We start from the raw sequence: 19,480 nt of genomic DNA, 5'->3' as shown, positions 1-19,480 counted from the left end.
GGACTCCATGGCATCCAGCATAGACTCCGTACTGCCACGAAATTAGGACGAATCAGCGCTGGTGAGCGCGTTTCAAACCACAATAAAAGAAAAAACGTACACAGTCAATTGTAAAACCTTGAATTTTCAACACGAAATACACAAGAGTTCCAGGTCTGCGCAGCGCCAGGATCTGTGACTTCGAACGAGGCGACAAAACATCTCGTGATGTCAAGTGGCCCTGTGACACTGCAAACAAGCAGGACCGTGACGACATCGCTTTCAATCCAACAGAAATATTGCTCTCGATTTTGAGATGGTTTTTCTGAGGAATTCTACTTCCTTGTTAACTCTGCATTTGGATCACGCTGGGAACGTTTCAGATCACATGTTTGAACACCGTTATGACATCAGTCATTACAGGGACTAGTGAGCAGGAAGGGCCGCCTCACATTGCAACTCTCGTGAGCTCTCGCTCTTGCCCCTGGCGAAACCAGAGGTTTGCGACAACGTGGCGACTTGCACTACTTTCACAAAGTTTACAATTTTGTGCTTAATTAAGAATTTTTCATCTTTTAAAAAAAAATGTCAATACATTTATTTTGTTACCGAGATTTAATAACCAGCCTCAGAAATTGGGACTGTTCGCAGATGCAGTTCCCCCTGAACTGACTTTCTGAGAACGGATGAAGTTGTTGAGCAGGCGCTCCAGTACCTTCATGCCCACCAGAAGGGGTGATTATTTTTATCTCCATATGCAAAAGATGCATTAACAGAGATCTGCCAGACACTGGCTGCTGTAGGTGCCTCTGAAATTAAGGGACATTTCAGCATCTCTGTACAAATGATTCAAACCGAGTCACTGTGTCAGTCTGACACTGAAAACACGGCTGTGCTAAGGCAGGAAACAATGAACCTTGCGTCGGGTACACTTGGAACACAGTGTACAGTACATATGAGCCCAGCAGATGCCTCCCACGCTCCCTGCTTTGGGCCTGCAAATGATGACAGAAGTATAATTCTTTTTTTTTTCTTCAAGATAACTGACCAAAGGGACTGTGCAGGACTACAGCGCGCACCACAGAGCACAGCTCGCAGGGCGTTGCTTCCTTTCTAATAATAATAATAATAATGATGATTCTTTATTAGCCCTATACAATTTCTTGCATTAGGAATTCATCTTTTCACATACCCCATCTTTTTCTCCAAGGAGACACACAGACAGGGAGAGAAGCTGGGGGTCAGAGCGCAGGGTCTGCCATTTATACAGCGCCCCTGGAGCAGTTAGGGTGAAGGGCCTTGCTCAGGGGCCCAACGGAGTAGGATTCCTCTGCCGGCCGCGGGATACGAACCGCCGACCTTCCAGCCACAGGCGCAGATCCTGAGCCACAGAGCCGCCGCTCCGACATCGCTCTCCGCGCCGAGCCGCTGCGGTCCCGCCTGCGCGCCGAAGGGTTTTCACAGCACACGCGTCCCGGGCCGGAGGCGGGGCGGGAGCAGGGAGAGCCGTCTTCGCTGGGAGCTCGGGGCTGTGGGCAGCAGCGGCTCTGCGCGCTCGGGGTAAGGAGGCATGCTGCAGCGCAGGCACTTCCAGAACCGCGTGTTTGTTGTCCGAAGCTGTTCTCCGCGGGAGTTCTCCCATCTTAAGGCTCCTTGCTTTTGCTTTATGTACCTGATAGACTCCGGCAAGAGAGAGTAGTTGATGTCCTTGTCCATCTCCACAAGGATGACTTTGATGCCGTCCTTGATCAGGGCGTCATACAGCCCAGCCTGCTGCTCGAAGGCAGCCTGGCTCCAGCCCTCCCCCTGGTGGGCTGTGAGAATGAGGATCAGCCTCCTGCTTTTCCTGATGGCTTCTTCAACAGCACTGTGCAGGGCTGCAAGACAAGCCATCACACACAGGAAGGTGAGAGCACGCCCCCCACCCATCGCACACAGGAAGGGGAGAGCACGCCCCCCACCCATCACACACAGGAAGGGGAGAGCACGCCCCCCACCCATCACACACAGGAAGGGGAGAGCACGCCCCCCACCCATCACACACAGGAAGGGGAGAGCACGCCCCCCACCCATCACACACAGGAAGGGGAGAGCACGCCCCCCACCCATCGCACACAGGAAGGTGAGAGCACGCCCCCCACCCATCGCACACAGGAAGGTGAGAGCACGCCCCCCACCCATCGCACACAGGAAGGTGAGAGCACGCCCCCCACCCATCACACAGGAAGGTGAGAGCACGCCCCCCACCCATCACACACAGGAAGGGGAGAGCACGCCCCCCACCCATCACACACAGGAAGGGGAGAGCACGCCCCCCACCCATCACACACAGGAAGGTGAGAGCACGCCCCCCACCCATCGCACACAGGAAGGTGAGAGCACGCCCCCCACCCATCGCACACAGGAAGGGGAGAGCACGCCCCCCACCCATCGCACACAGGAAGGGGAGAGCACGCCCCCCACCCATCGCACACAGGAAGGTGAGAGCACGCCCCCCACCCATCGCACACAGGAAGGTGAGAGCACGCCCCCCACCCATCGCACACAGGAAGGGGAGAGCACGCCCCCCACCCATCGCACACAGGAAGGTGAGAGCACGCCCCCCACCCATCACACAGGAAGGTGAGAGCACGCCCCCCACCCATCGCACACAGGAAGGTGAGAGCACGCCCCCCACCCATCGCACACAGGAAGGGGAGAGCACGCCCCCCACCCATCGCACACAGGAAGGTGAGAGCACGCCCCCCACCCATCACACACAGGAAGGGGCACAGCTGAGGCTGGTGAGTCCCAGCTCACTGTGGAGAGACCCGTCTCCAACAGCTTAGTAAAAGCTACAGAAGAACCCCTTGTTACATACTGTAATTGAATCTACTGTAAATCAACGTAAAGCTCAGCTTTACAGCACTTCTACAAAAAAAGAGACCTTAAAAGGCTTCCTACAAGGTTGGTAGAAATGTCTGTGCATTGTGGGATAAAATGTGTCCAAATTCGTTGTGCCCAGTGATCTCTTCCTTGTCCTCTTGTCATGTATTTATAAGATCTGACACTGTTTTCCCTTCTTAAAGGACTGTTTTGAAGAATGCAGTGCATTATTGATGAAATGATATTCTGTATGTAATGTGCTTTTATGCTACAATGAGGGAATTCTGCATATGTTAATTATTTAAATTTAAAGCAAAGCCTTGGAGTTACCTTCTCCAGGAAGATCATCTCTGTCGAAGATGAACAGCTGGTACCCATGCCTGTTCTCAAGCATTTCAGGAAGGATATGCAGAGCAAACTCTGCTGCCCTTGCGGAGACTAAGGAATTGTCTTTTGGATAACTCACATAGGCGTCATAAAGTTTTCCATCCGAAACTGCAATGAATCATCAATAAGGTTAACAGTTGTGTTTTTTATCTATTTGATACCATGAAGTAAAAATCCAAAGAAGCAAACTGATCATAGTGAATTTCTATTTAATCCCAATAGTAAAGACATGGTAGCAAGATTACATGCGTAAGATTAATTGCAGAAAAAAGTACTGATATTCATACAAGTATTTTCATGGTGTAGCATCTAAAAGTCTAAAAAGACCTTGCCATTCACTTATGCACTATACAGAGTAAACCAGAGCTGTCAGGATCTACAGAAGAGAAGAGACTATCTTTAGCAATGCAAACAACTGGTAAAAGAAATGATGGGACTGTGAATCTCTTAACACAGGACAGTAGGTACAGTAGTAGCACAGCCCATTACCAGCTGCAAACTAAGAGACATACATATCTCAGTTACCCTGTTTAACTGCTGTCAGGTCCTGTCATCAATTCCACCAGCCTCTTTGTAGTTAATTTATAATTCACACATACAGTACACTCCTCCAGCAAGCTGAATTATAGGCGCCTGAGTTGAAATCAATGCACTGCTATGGTAAAGAGTTTATAACACTATTTTGTGGAGTCATACTTACTTTTCTCATTCCTGAAGGCATGAGATAGTTTGCGATAACTCAGGACCATGTCGACCTTGAAATAATGATAAACCAGGAGCCCAGCCACAATCAAGGGGAAGAAAATGGCAACTATTATATAGAGGTGAAAGGCTCTCCGTGGTGCTATGTCAGGAGACAAGAGACAAGCAGGCAAAAAATAAGCACAGTGCAACAACCCTTTTCGTAACAGACACAGATCTAGTTACATTTCTGCTCAACCTGAACCTGAAACCCCTGCTGTGCTCATTTTAGGACATCGAATTTTCATCCAACAATTACAAGTACAGTTTAAGACCTCCTCTCATGTTAAAAGGGGATTTTCACAGCAAACAAGAACCTCACAATAAAGACTGATACAATAGGCAAACCTGGAATAAGTCGAACATGTCCTCTGTCAGCTCCTTGTGGATTCAAAACAATGCACGTTAAGGGCATGTGGTAGAACTCATTAGTCACTTCTGGGATTGTCAGGTTCAAATACCCATACATTCCATATCTTCCATCCTTGTGCTCTTTCAATCTGGAAGCAAACCAGTACAAAAGGAGCCCTGTTAATTATTTTTCCTTCTGTAGTGGGATCTACAGGGGACGTTATTGTTTCCCCATCATGCAATGCAGACAAGTCACTCTTGGCTGCTCACATATTGTCTGATGTAGAATTTAAAAGATATGATGACGTTCACAGTCCTGTAAAGGGCTATGTGTATAAATTGCACTGCAATGCTATATCTGTGGGCAGGACCAGAATCTTACAGCCATGCATGCTCTCCTGTGTGGTGTTGCAGGGGTTTGTAGCTGTGAGACCAGACGTGATAAAAAGACAAATTACTGTCCCAAATGAGCATTACAAAAACATTGAGTTCCTTAAGGAAGCCACATGCTTTTTTATCTGGCCTCATTCGAGGTGTTTAACAAAAACCCATTTCTTCTCTGATTGTGTTCTTGCAGTATTTGTTACCACCGGAGGCAGAATATTGTCCAAAAACGCGAAGTAAACTATGTTACGCCGACGAACCTCATCAGGGCCACATTTAGCATTTAAATCAGAGCACAGCTCTGTAACAGATACCTTAGTGAAATCCTGTATTTGGCCACCATGAATGAATGCCTGATATTTCTGCAATATCACAGTGAACTTACATAACGCCAAACTGTCTTTCCAGTTGTCTGCTGTTTTTTCTGAGAGCCGGACGGCACAGTTGAGAAATCTTTGATGACCATCTTTCCTTTTAAGCAACGTGTTATAAATGTCGCTAAGCTATCTTTTCTTCATCTAAGAAAATTAGACGTATTCTTTCTCAGTCCAAAACTGGGAGACTACTGCATGCTTTTGTAGCACTTAGGCTAGGTCATTGTAATAAATCTTTCGTAACACTAGTCATCTAACTGTATGTCACGACTCCTTCATTCCTCAAGGATGATCGTCTTCCAAAAACCTGTGATCTTTATCTCAAGGTCCCTCTAGGTATCACAGACAGAAAGTGTCTCTGCCCCGTCTCTGAGTTAGTCCAGACTCCCTGCTGCAACAGGGTCCTCTTCTTCCTTGCTGTCAAAGGTACAGTAGCTAGATTACCATTGTACAACTGCCTGCATCACTGCCCTCCGCTTGCCCACAACTTGATAAACATCCAATTCAGGCTGGGTTCCCAGGTGCTCAGGTGGGCTGACAGTCTAAAACGCAGCTGTTAGCGAGCAGGTCTGTGTCCCAGCCATGTACAGACTGGGTGGTGGCATCAGGGCCATACAACCTCCATTTCAGGAACAACATACCGTACCAAGGTGATGTTGGTGAATTTGCATGTGGCGCCACACATTAAAAACTCTCTGAGTGTGAAATAGATTACATGCATCCAAAAATGTTGGCTAGGCCAGTGTAGCTGTGCAACACTCTCAGACATCAAATCAGTGCCAATGGGATGATTGATTAAAAAACACTGTTATGACGATTAAGACAAAATTATTGTGATCTCAATTATATATTCCAAAAAGTAAATTGTGATGACAGGCTCTGAATGTACCACAATGATAAAACAGTTTACTTACATTTTCAGCTCTTCTATTAGTTGTTTGTCTTTATACTGCTCAATCACGGTGTTATTTATAGTCCAGTATACCAATGTCTCATTCTCTGTGTATTCTCTGAGACCAATAAAAACAGTGCAGGTCAAGACCATTTTGTGGCCTAGGAAACAAAAAAAATTCAAAGCTTTACACATACTTAATTAAAATGTTACCAATATTACATTCTATAAAACAAAAGAACAACTATGATGTTTAAAAAGTCAGTGTTAATGTTTCATTATTAATCAAGGTCTGACAATTTGAAAGCCTGCAATCTTATTTAGAATTACAAGTATTTTTGTTTTTGGAAATACGTGGTATAGAAACTGATGTTAGACATTTCCCCTAAGATATAAAGTAGAGCAGAACACAGAGTCAAGAGCAACACCCCCTATGGAACACAATAAAACAAAACAGTGGCCTAAACAAACTGAAAGTGTGACCCCTTGTGGTGGCATAAAAAGGAATTTCAAACGGATAAAAAAGTGTGTATAATAAAGGTTTATGTTCATCGGCTTAAACAAATCCCTTAAAATATCTTTTGCAGGCAATGTCAAGACGGAGAATTAACAACGATTTTCAGATTGTTATCTCTGCTATCACATCTGCTTACCGAGCTCAGCTTCAATGCTTTCGTTCTTGGGATGTAAAACTTTTGGCGTTTCCACCACCATTAGTTCTGCAACACATAAAACATGTAGGTTCTCTTCAATTGTCTGCTTCTCTGTAATGCTGTGCACATTTTGTTTGCCTTTTCACTTACTAGACATTTTTGATAGTGATGTGGTTTAATATTTGGTCTTTCAAGACAACATAAGGCCATCAGGGATATACAGTATGGCGAGCAGCTGTATCACCCTGCAATTTATAACGGAACTCAGCAGGCGTGAGCCTGGTCAGTACCTGGATGGGAGACCTCCTGGGAAAAACTAAGGCTGCTGCTGGAAGAGGTGTTAGTGGGGCCAGCAGGGGGCGCTCACCCTGCGGTCCATGTGGGTGCTAATGCCCCAGTAAAGTGACAGGGACACTATACTGTAAACAGGCGCTGTCTTTCAGATGAGACGTAAAACCGAGGTCCTGACTTCCTGCGGTCATTAAAAATCCCAGGGCGTTTCTTAAAAAGAGTAAGGGTGTCCTGGCCAAATTTCCCAATGGCCCTTATCAATCATGGCCTCCTAAAAATCCCCATCTATGAATTATCTTCATTACTCTTCTCTCCTCCCCACTGAGAGCTGGCGTGTGGGGAGCGTTCTGCGAGGGAGTTATAACTGCGAGGAGCTCATCCAGTCATTTTTTGAAAGAAACCAGGGTATCGGTATCAACAACTTGCTTGGGCGGCTTGCTCCAAAATCCCACAACCCCTTGTTTAAAGAACTGCTTCCTGTTTTCTAATTTAAGTGCAATTCCAAGTATCATTTGTTCGCAGCTGTCTGATGGTGCTGAGAAGATTGTACCTGCTGTCTGAGCCTAAGAAATGTCCTTCACACAAAGGACATTAAACCTTACTCTGGAGAGCTATTGATGATGCCTGTCCTTCTGACTTGAAAAGTGTCAGTGGTCTTTCATAGCACAAAGTTTGTTCCTTGTTGTGTCATTAATTCTAATGTGCATCCATCCCGTGTGTTTGATATATTCCTGCTCTGAGAGTCTTAACAGGTCTTTGTACATCCCAGTAGAGGATATTCTTTTAAGTGCTTGAGCAGTTTAATAGTGCTTCTAGTCAATTCAAACCGTCTGAAAACCATCTACAGTTCTAGTTAGGGAACATACCAAATAAATAACACTGAATGACTGAGAACACGTTTTCAAAGTTTTTCTTCAAAGCACTAGAATTGAGAGTGAAGTATTACCATTAGGTGATATCTTTGTTGTGCCCAGACTTGAAGCTATGAGTGTTTTCCCCTTGTGTGTAAAATTGATCTGACAGGTGTAATTTCCAACATCCACGCTATTTACATTGGCTATATAAAGTCCTCCTCTCACGGTGCTCATTTTGTCTTTATTCATCTCAATGGGCACACAGTCCTGCAATGCGAAAAAAGGTTATTTCATTTCAGACATGATGTAATCAGAAACTCTCAGGTGTCTGCGTGTAAATCAAAGATCCTCACTTCTTGTATTCTCTCACTATCAGTTTCCATGAAGTGCGGTGTCCTTTAAAAAAACAATTCAGCATCCTTTCCTCAGAACCAAACTATCTGCACAGCCATCATAAGAGCTGTTTATTTGAGGAAAGTTTCCAAAACTGACATGAACACATCAGAACTAAAGCTGAGATCGACAGTCCTACGGTATAATTATATTACACTGAAACTGAAAGTACTCCTCCCCCTGTAGTGTAGGTCATCTTACCTTAAACCACCTGACGTCAGGCTGTCTATCTAAAGTGCTAATTTCTTTGTATCCAAAGCAGGAAATGATAACTGGGCTGTTGAGGGTTATGAAGTTGAAGTAGTTCACATAGGAGCATGAACTCGTCTTCACAGACAGGAACATCTTCATTTCGAAGGGGAACTCTGGGCCTCTGGACAGAGCAAAGGATTCAAGCAATGAATTTTGAGAGCAGGAAAGGGTTTTCAGAACCGAGACAACGGGATGCTCACATGGCTCACAGCGAAACTACGGAACAAAGCCAGGGAGGGACGAGAGGGAAACTCCTACTGGCATCCCTCCCAGGGTGAGAAGGGCCGCCGCAATCGCCTGCCCTTTAAAAGGGGTGAATTTCGGTGATGCAGCTGTCCTCTCTACCACGGGATGGGGAGACTGTCTTGCTGTCTGTGTTGTCCATGAAAGGACAATTTACAATTCCAGCGTCTTTATCTAATTCACCATTTTATTTTCCCCCCAATGAGAGTGAGCCGTGTCATTTCTACCTGTCAAAAAAACAGCTAAAAACAATACACATTTAACCTGGGAATACGTCCTGACACTGTGTTGTAGTTCATCTATACGAAAGACGGAACACGTGCTCCTTTAAATCATTTTTTTTCCCCAACAAGAGGAGAGTGACGATATTCTACTGTTGCTAAAGTCAATGCTACTTTGCACAAGAAATTATTATTGCATATACAGTACAGTACAATGCAATATAAAGTATTAATATAGTAAGCAACATTGTTCACAAATTAATTATTGCATTTAAATGCAATCATTTTCTCATAGAAATCAGATATTTTTCTCTTTATAAACGCTATACTATCTCGTATAAATGAGATGATTTTTTTTCTCCGTGGCGCTAATGAACTACTGCACCGATCAGTACGTGTCAGGACTGTGGGAAGAGAGTGGAGCAGCCAGAGGAAACTCACAGGAACACGGGGAGAACATATAAAACCCTCACAATAGCACCCCAGGAATTGAAGCAAGTGGCAACAATTCTACTCACCATGTTACCATGCCAGCCATGATGCACAATACAGGATAATACATAATGTATTCAACATGAGTGAATCGTGAACAACCACTTACTGCAGAGCGCAATAAAATACCTTTCTGTGCCCAGCTCTCATATTAATGTTTTGGTTAATAAAGTTTTTATGTGTTGTTCAGTTGTTTGCTTTTAACATTAATACCAATTTCATCTTAAACTGTAATCTTAATCAGAATGAAGACCAACTCCAAACCTCAAAGAGAAGTGAGACAAGACTCCTTCACCAATCTGAGCAATGTGTATAGCATTCTCATCACGCCTGTGCGATACTGAAGAGTGGGACACAACTACTCATCCCTTAACACCATGTAAAACTTTACTGCAGCAAAGAGCAGAAATTAGAAGCATTTTTACATTTAATTCACAAATGTACACTCCGCCGGATTTGAACATCAAAGGGTTAATCAGTCCTGCCAGGATTTAAGGGTGACATAAGGAATTGTTTAACCTTACTGAAATATTAGCCTAGATAGGACCGTCTATGGTGTTCACTATGCAATTAAAAGTTTGTCAGCAATTAAAAACATGACAGTTTTAATTTGCAGTCATGAACATCTGCAGCACAATTATGTATTTGATAAATACTGCCCGTGTGGTATATTTGCAAAGACTCTAATTAGCACTGTGTTAAGGACCCAATCTGGGTGCAGCCCGTCTTACCTTATGTCACACCCATAGTATCCCGAGTCAGACAGCTCTACTGGTAGAAACCACAGCATGTCCTCGTGTGCCTCTACCCTTGAGCCCGTTTCATTCAGGCTCGTATTTCCATCTCTGGACCAGGCTACGGTCAGATTGTTGAAGCTCTCCCTGAAGAACGAATAGAGCCGGCATTTCAGCACAAAAGCCTCTCCGACGCCCACGTGGTAGGACTCGACCTCAACGCCCGCGCCCGCTGGAAGAGAAGGGACAGGGGGGCAAGACCCTAAGAATAGGAACTTGGGGTGTCTCCCGCTGGGGTGCAGGAGCGGATTTCAGCACAAGGCCTTCCTCAAAGGAAGCATTGCAGGCTCAGCTGGGACTCAGCTCTCCTGATCATCAGGAATGCTTTTAACACCAAGTCCACAAAGGACACGTACTGTAGGTGCACCTAAGGGCAAAGGAATGGTGGCAGCCAACAAGTGGTCATTTGGGCACATGTTGGTCATTTGGCTGCCAGTAGCAAATTGCTTCGAGGACCTCATCCAGACTTTTCTTAAAAGAAATTGGAGTATCAGCTTCTATGACACAGATGGAGTCACCAAACTCTGTGAACAACATTCATTAAAAAATTAAAAGTTTAGGCCTCTTTTCCTTCTAATGCATATGAAGGAAATGGGAAATGATTTCACAAAAATCTTTCGGGATGACAATTTGAGAGTCTCCACGGACACTCTTCATGTTAGGCTTTGATTTTCTCACACAAGGTGTTGAAAACATCTCTTCAATGCAAGGAAATGTGGTGACGTTTGGGAAGCGAACACGATTTATGCAGCCTTTGGTGTCTATTATTTTACACAATCAAACTTGGGGCAAACTGTACACTGTGCATCGGTTTAAAGTACTGACAGGTTTGCACCCAGTTTGACCACTGGAAATTTCCAAAGGGGAAAATCAGGCCTTAATATTTCAATTTAAAATGTATTACATCGTCACTATGTTCTACAGTTCCATTTTCTTTTCAAATGAACTCCTTATAATATATACTTGTAGCAGTTAACTAACATTTTATCTTTGCCTTTCTTCCTTTTCTGAGTATTATAGTGCTCCGTTTTTTATTTTAAAATACTGGTGTCCAATGACAATGTTTTCTTAACTGGAAATAAAGCAAGCCAGAAACAGGATATACCTGTTCTTGTGTGCACTCTGTTTAAAAAGGGCATTCAAAGAGGTATCTATCTTAAAGGAAAAACGAGCCGTTTCTAGATACTTTCAAAGTTCATTAAAAGAACAACAATGGAGTTTAAGCAAGAGAAGAAGCTGGGGTGAAGGTCAAGGTCTTACAGCAGTTCTGTGTTCCTTTAAAAAATAACAAGGCCAGTGAATGATTTTTTTCACAGCTAGATTTCCGTTTTTATGTCCCCACGTGTGACTTCTCAACCACAAGACCAGCCAAGCAGCCTGTGGTGTTTCCTCTGCGGTGCCAATGCTTACAAAAGTGGGTTGTGCGAGACGAATGGTTCAGGCAGACGACGCAAAGGGAGAGTGGAAGAAGCAGATTCTCTGCAGTCCTGAAAAACGAGCAACGCTATATCGGAACTGAAATTTATTTAAATGCATGATTTATTCCGATTGCCTGTGTTCAATATCCATTATGTTATCCATATGTTGTAATAATAATAATTGCTTACACTTATATAGCGCTTTTCTGGACACTCAAAGCACTTTACGGGTAATGGGGATCCCCTCCTCCACCACCAGTGTGTAGCCCCACCTGGATGATGCGACGGCAGCCATAGTGCGCCAGAACACTCACCACACACCAGCTATCAGTGGGGAGGAGAGCAGAGTAATGAAGCCAGTTCATAGAGGGGGATTATTAGGAGGCCATGATTAGTAAGGGCCAATGAGAAATTTGGCCAGGACACCGGGGTTACTCTTTTCGAGAAACGCCCTGGGATTTTTAATGGCCGCAGAGAGTCAGGACCTCGGTTTTACGTCTCATCCGAAGGACGGCGCCTGTTTACAGTATAGAGTCCCCGTCACTATACTGGGGCATTAGGACCTACACAGACTGCAGGGTGAGCGCCCCCTGCTGGCCTCACTAACACCTCTTCCAGCAGCAACCTTAGTTTTTCCCAGGAGGTCTTCCATCCAGGTACTGACCAGACTCACACCTACTGAGCTCCAGTGGGCAGCTGCAGGGTGATATGGCTGCTGGCCATATGTAGACAAACCACTCCACCCCATTAACATGGCAGAGAAGAAAACAGCAGATCCTGCATTGCAAAATAACAGCTACACTAAAACACTCAAATGCACTGTAAATGTGACAGAACTGCCAGCACTGAACTTTATCTTACCTTCGCTGTCGACGCAGGACGTCGAGAAGAGCCAGATGCAGAAAATAACGAGAAACCTCCTGGTCATTCTCTGCGGTCAAGGAAGAGGAACGAGCAAAAGCATTTTAATTGCAATATTTGTTAACACTTCACAACATGCTACGGACGTGGTGTTTTATTTTTTTTAAACTGTTATGTACCATGTAAAATAGGCCTGCTCCTTTCTGAAAATGTACATTTCTGCCTTTAGAGCTTTACAGAAAGTTCCTTTTTTAGAGTGGATGTGAAAGATGCTTACTCAACAGCTCAACAGTTCAACAAATGCTGGAGTGCAAACTATTGAGCTGGCCCACCCCTGCCTGTCATTCCTGGGCTGAGCTTATAATTTAATCCAAGGTGAGTGATCCACAGCATCCTATCAGGTACATGGAGATCCACCTTTGATGAAAATGGTAACATCGATCTGATCTCCTTGGCAAAACAGAAGCAAAAGACAAAATTGGCATTCTGCTCTTTTCTCATACGTTAGTTCACCATTTGACAACTAATCTTTTTATCTCTGCTCTCCCTAATGTAAATCTTGATACCTGCGTGTGCTCTGCACGTTTCATGCCTATAGAATGCATACAGTATGCACGAATAAATGCACATCTGTATGCATACTGTACATGTTGTGTCTGTGTATGGTTGTTCTGTACCAGTCTCCAGAAGCAACTCATTTACATAAAACATCAATTTCAAAGCATAAACAGCGCATTTAAGCAAGAAATTAGATTCCTGCCCAAATGTAGGTAAAAGTGATTAATGTGGATATCATTCTAATAGAAAACATGTTCAAGCTAATAGGTAGTATGCTGTTGCTCAGATTATAAGACTGAAAATATTACACATGCAGTTAAAGTTTTTGGAAAAATCACAAAAATATAATTATGTATAATAATATATACAGTACTTATTCTGTCCTTGCAATACTTTCATTGTAATGAGTTGAGATATTCTGATAACTGGTAAAAAACACTGCTCAAGTAGCTTTTACATACTGTAAACAGAGAGTTTTAGATGTAAAGTTTCAAAGGCACAGGGACATATAGTAACATATTTTAAGCAATGATGAATATTAGTATTTTTTATAAGGACAATTTTAACAAAACGAGAAGAAAACTATCCTGATTGTGGTGCGTTTTCTAGTTTCAGGTACGTTATCTCGTAGTATAGGAATGAGTGGTAAAGCACGGACAAAAGTTTAAGGTGGACACGCTGACAAATCTTTCATCATTTCTCACAAAGAGATCTCTTATATTCAAAGTTCGGTTTTCTGTCTCAATGATAAATGTACTTACCGCATCTGCTTACGGTGTTCAGAAAGGCTTGTAAACACCGTAATGCCCTGTTTTTTAACTTCAAGTTTTCAAGTTTTTCATGAAGGTGTTGGCGGTTATTTACCTTTAGTTTTGAATTTCATAGTTCAAAATATAAAAAAACATACATTTAACATAAAATGCAGGCTACATTTCGTATTTGGCGATCAATAAAGAAAATGCTCTTCCGACGTGTCGCGGTAAAGAAGAGCAGGTTTCTCCTCGAATGAGCTTTAAGGAAATGCATCTCCTTTCTTTCCAGAAAGAAGGTGCTCAGATCTTACAAGAACTGAAAAGGCGGAAGTCTTTCAGTGTACTGTAGGTACACTGACCCGCATCGTTAAAACTTAGATTGCAAAATGTACAGGACAAACGGGAAAATCAACAAAAATAAAAAAGGGTGAATTTCGGATTTTGGTTTGCTTTCTCCTACGTTTAAATACGTTTAATTGCGGTATTAATTGCCTCATCTACTATTAAAATGTATGTAGAATGTTAATACATATAAATTATTGTGATAAATAATTATTCCACACCGGTATTTACTGCTTTTCCAACCAAGAAAATGTTTGGCATCTGTAGAAAGGGGTGCTTAAGGTTTCTGATTATACTGCAACCCCGGACTGCACGGCGTATTGTCGCCGATGGATCCGAAACGCGCATACAATTTGTACGTGGAAACAGAAATCGCGTGTAAATGTCACTTCAAGGTGTGCCTACATTATGAAAATACTTGGTAACATATTCCAGAATATTTCCACTGTTCAGACCAAAACTTAGCACCAAACACAGAAGCAGTCCCAGCAGCGGTCATGATAACAGGTTAAAAACGAGGAATGACGGTAATCTTCTTGATGAAAGCACAAATTGGCTTAATTGAATTCTGAAACGAAGCTTTGATTGTTATTAAGATTTCTGCAGTGTTAGAATGGGTGCTGTAGAACCGTTACTGTCACCTGACAGGTTTTGGATATTGGGTTGGATTCCAGATTCGGGTGCCTGACGTGAAGTTTGCATGTTTTCCCTGTGTGTGTGTCTTGATTTTTGCTGGGTGTACCAATCTCCTCCCACTTACTAAAGACATGCCGATTAGATCAATTTCTATCATCTCTAATTTCTCCAATGTGTATGTATCCAACCTGTGATGGACAGTTTTGACTGTGATGTCCGAAATTGTGCTTTCACCCTGTATTTCCATGAAAGGCTCCAGTCTGCCTTTACCAGGAAGAAACAGGTTTCGGATTACGGATGGAATGGAACGGATTTACTGTAACGTACGAAGACTCTGATACAGTATCATGGTCACCAGCTACATGACCACCAAGACAAACTGTACGATGCGGGTTGCTTTGTTACATTATTTTAACACAAGACATGGTTACTTCTGCAGAAAAAAAATGAAACGTGTGGAATAATAACAATTTAGTTTCAATGCATTATTCTTAAAAATAAATCAAATGACTTGGAATTGAAGGAAATGCAAGGCGGTTTCACGGGTTTATAATAATAATAATAATAATAATAATAATAATAATAATAATAATAATAATAATAATAAAACTTTATTTTATATAGCGTCTTTAAAGTCTGCTTCTCAAAGCGTTTTACAGAATGACAACAATAAATAAAAATACACAAGATAAAACACAATATACAGAGAAGGATGTTGGTAGTATCCAGAGATGAAATGCTTAGTTCTTTACTTTATTAGCCATATACAATTTCTTGCATTAGAAATGTGTCTTTTCACCTACCCCAGCTTGCTCTCCATGAGACACACAGACAGGGAGAGAAGCTGGGGGTCAGAGCGCAGGGTCAGCCATTTATACAGCGCCCCTGGAGCAGCTGAGGTGAAGGGCCTCGCTCAGGGGCCCAACGGAGTAGGATTCCTCTGCCGGCCGTGGGATACGAACCAGCAACCTTCCAGCCACAGGCACAGATCCTGAGCCACAGTGCCACCGCTCCACCTGATCTCGTATGCTGTGTCTTCATTATGTAGACACGCCATACGATATCGAATGAGGATTTTCAAAGGCAGGCAGGAGACGTCCTTCACACAAGTACTGACTTGCAAAGGATACAAAGCCATTCTGATCAAGCTCTGCCACATTCTAAAATAAGTGAACGCATTAAGATTTTCACTTTCACCTTAGTGCCAGTAATTTGGAAATTCCCTACATGTCAAGCAAAATGAAATGAATTAACATGATTTTTTTCCTGAAGCTATTACAACCCATAGCAGATGGGGATTTTCATGATTTCCTATGGAGCAAAAGTTGATGGATAGCAAAATGTCAAGTAAACTTATTTATTACTGTCTTCATTGAATTTGCTATTGTGTTATTTGCTTATTTCTCTCACAAGCTTAGAGTAAGGTGAAGTTACATGAGATTAGTCCTGATCTTGAAGTAGTGACTAGGTTTGAATCCTCCTTTGGCATCTTAGAACATGAAATTAGATCATCTAGGAGCCTTCATTTGAGATTTCAGGTAGAAAACACTCATTCATTTGTTTACGCCTTGTCAAAACATCGAGCCATTTCCTTTAAAATGTACTGGTATTAACATTGTTTTAATCACAAAATTCACCGATTAGACCTTAACCTTTCTCTTCAAGCCCCCTCATTAAAGCAATTCAGGCTCCGAATGATGAAAATGTGTTTGGTTCCCATTTCTAACTAAAGAAATATCAGAATCACACACACTTGTGTTCTGAAAGATGAAACAGTTCTAAAGAGGAGTTGTTGCAGCAATTTAGGTCAAGATGTGACCTGATTTATTTTATAGGTCATGGCTTCAAATCTGTAATTAAGTGACACACTATTCACAAAACACTTCGCAATATCACTTTCCTAGCTTTAAAATAGTGGTTACTAAAACTAGGACATGCAAAAACCCCTACAGTATCTTCACTAACATATATTTACTGATTAAGAAGAAAAAAAGTAAGAAGTGATGGTACAGACTGGAAACCCATTTAAATCCTATTATGCTTTAGTAGTTCAGGTGGGTAGCTGCGTCAGCATGCGTAGGCTGCAAAGGAACAAGTAATAGGTTTATTCCATGCTGAAAAAAAGAAGAAAGAGAACACAACGTTTCGGCCGTGGAGCCTTCTTCAGGTGTGAGAGAGACAGGGCAGTAGGCAAAGGTAAAGTAGCTGGAGAACAAAGGTTGGGAGGGAGGAGGAGTGAGAGGCGGGAGCAGGGGACAGAAAGAGAGGCCAATCAAGAGGTGTGAAGTCAGAATGGGTGCAGAGAGGTGTGAAATGAAACTTCCAATGAATGGAGAAAATTTAAAAGAACAGTAATCTGTCGTTAAGGGAAGGGAGAATGTGTGATCCTAACTGCAGAATAATTTTAGTTTCGGTGGTCTTTCTGATGTATGAGTTCGGAAAACCGTCTTTGAGAACACAGATGGAGAGATTAGTGTGGTCGTGGCCGTCAGAGGTGAAATGAGAAACAATGGGCTTGGAGAGATCTTTAATCTTCACAGCCCTGACGTGTTCTCTGAAGCGGTCTCCGAGTCTCCTTCCTGTTTCACCAATGTAGATGGCTGGGCATTTACTGCAAGAGATACAGTAAATAAGGTTGCTGGAGGTACAAGATGCTGTCTGGGTGATCCGGAATTGTCCTGAGGGGCCTTGAATGAGTGTGGTGGTGGCTGTGTACTTGCAGGTGATACAGCGAGCTCTGTTGCAAGGGAAAGTGCCTGGTGTGGATGGTTGTTGAGGGCGGTCAAGGGAGCTGTGAACAAGGAGGTTACGCAGATTAGGTGGTCGGCGATATGAGATGATAGGGCGATCAGAAAAGAGGGCCCCAATGGAGGGATCATCCTGTAGGATGGAAAAATTCTGGTTAATGGTCCTGGGGATAGGAAGTGTGTTAGGGTGGTAAGGAAGCACCAAGGGAATGCGGTTGTTACGGCGGGAGTTCCTGATCGGGTTGATGGTCCGGGGGGTGTTTTTGGCTCGGGCAAGGGCCCTGTCAATCACACTGCTGGGATATCCTCTGTTGATAAAAAATGAGTACATTTCGAGGGCTTGGTTCTCGAAGTCGATGTCGTCGCTGCATAGTCTTCGTAACCTAAGGAACTGTGAAAAAGGAAGAGAGTTTTTAGTGTGGTTGGGGTGAAATGAGCTGTACAGGAGGTAGCTGTGTGAATCCGTGGGTTTGTAATAAACTGAAGTGGAAAGTCGGGGGTAGTTGATAGACAAGTGGATGTCTAGAAACGGAAGAGTGGTGGAAGATATGTGAACTGTATATTTGAGGGACGGGTGGAAGTTGGTGAAATGGTGCAGGAAGAACTCGAGCTGATCGTTGGAGCATGTGGCGGCACCGACGCAATCATCAATATATCGTTTGTAGAGGTCAGGGACATAGCCAGTGTAGGAGGCGAAGAAGCGTTCTTCTACCCAGCCGACAAAAATGTTGGCATAGCTGGGTCCCATTCTGGTGCCCATGGCAACTCCACTGACCTGTTGGTAAAAAAGATTATTGAAAGAGAATGCGTTCAGTGTGAGGACCAATTCTGCAAGGCGTACCAGGGTGTGGGTGGGTGGATCAAGCACTGTGCGTTTGTCCAGCGTGTGCTTGAGTGCTGTAAGGCCGTCATTATGGGGAATGACGGTGTACAGAGATGTGATGTCCATGGTAAAAATGTGGCATTCGGTACCCTGAAATTGGAAATCATTGAAAAGTTGGAGCGCGTGGTTGGTGTCTTTGATGTATGAGGGAAGATCTTCAACCAGCGGTCTCATGAGGCTGTCGAGAAAGGCTGAGATGTAAGTAGTTGGACAGTTACATGCTGATACGATGGGGCGTCCAGGGGTGTCCGGTTTGTGGATTTTGGGGAGGAGGTAAAATTGAGATACCTGTGGATGTTCTATTATGCTTTATATTAATACTGTAATATTTAAAACCTAATATTTATAAGGGAATCGATTGTACAGTAAGCTATAAATAAGGGGAAAAAATAAAAAGTAGACCTTGAAGCAAAGTGATGGTTCAGACTGGAAACCCATTTACTGTAAATCATTTATGTTTATACTGTAATAATACTTAAAACATAATATTTAGGTGGCCCTAATTAATATTAAGGCCACCAATTGCACAGAAAGATGTTTTGCATAAATACAGAGAAATAAAGATGCTAAATAAATGATATACTAAATCCATTCAATATCACATTCTCAACCACACTCAACACAAACGGTCTACTTACTCCGTGCATCATCTCAACAGAGCAGCGTATCCATTGCTTGTTCTCTCAATAACAAACAGCTCCTTCCGACAGGCAGGGGATTTTGAAGGCTACCTGGAGCTGATCGCTCTTGCCGAGAGTCTGGGCTCCTCTGTCCTCCAGTCCCGTCAGGGGTGTTTGACAGGGGAAGTGGCAGATCTTACACACCCCCAGTCAAGAGCCTCTCACTAGCAGGCAATGCCTGAGTTGTGATGGGCTGCTTCCAGGGGGGTGGCCTTGAAGAATGGGACACAAAGCCTGAAGGGCACTATTACCTCTCTGATCCAATACTGTTTAACAGGCCAAGAGGTGTGAATGAAGGAGGCGGGAATTCCAACAGGAAAACTGGGACCTGACAGCTGCTCCCCTTCCAGGTCAACAGCCCACCCCTATTGTCAGGGAATAACGAGCCGAACACTTAAACACAGATTTGTCTTCGCTTTCCGGTAAAGCGAAATAAT

General features: G+C 43.4%; 1 protein-coding gene across 8 annotated transcripts; it reads right to left on the bottom strand.

The window, feature by feature from the left end:
• Positions 1 to 104: 104 nt before the first annotated feature.
• LOC102699051 (interleukin-1 receptor type 1-like) lies at positions 105 to 19,410 on the bottom strand. Of its 8 annotated transcripts, none has more exons than XM_069179135.1 (12): positions 19,002 to 19,410; positions 12,625 to 12,895; positions 12,446 to 12,515; positions 10,104 to 10,338; positions 8,366 to 8,537; positions 7,864 to 8,038; positions 6,627 to 6,692; positions 5,996 to 6,134; positions 4,321 to 4,472; positions 3,932 to 4,075; positions 3,175 to 3,339; positions 105 to 1,856 (listed from the first exon to the last, which is right to left on the bottom strand). In XM_069179135.1, the coding sequence occupies exons 2-12, from the start codon at positions 12,625 to 12,627 to the stop codon at positions 1,438 to 1,440; spliced, it is 1,740 nt and encodes a 579-aa protein (XP_069035236.1). In that variant the 5' UTR covers positions 12,628 to 12,895; positions 19,002 to 19,410; the 3' UTR covers positions 105 to 1,437. The 8 variants fall into 8 exon arrangements, with proteins under 8 accessions (XP_069035236.1, XP_069035234.1, XP_069035237.1 ...); XM_069179133.1 differs by lacking the exon at positions 19,002 to 19,410 and adding an exon at positions 13,765 to 14,076; XM_069179136.1 differs by lacking the exon at positions 19,002 to 19,410 and adding an exon at positions 13,765 to 14,076 and having other exon boundaries at positions 12,723 to 12,895.
• Between the last annotated feature and the right edge of the window lie 70 nt (positions 19,411 to 19,480).

The sequence above is a fragment of the Lepisosteus oculatus genome, chromosome 15 (genome assembly GCF_040954835.1).
Source record: "Lepisosteus oculatus isolate fLepOcu1 chromosome 15, fLepOcu1.hap2, whole genome shotgun sequence".
Lineage (NCBI taxonomy): Eukaryota > Metazoa > Chordata > Actinopteri > Semionotiformes > Lepisosteidae > Lepisosteus > Lepisosteus oculatus.
Note: the sequence above shows the minus strand (reverse complement) of the source record. Positions and strands in the feature narration are given on the sequence as shown.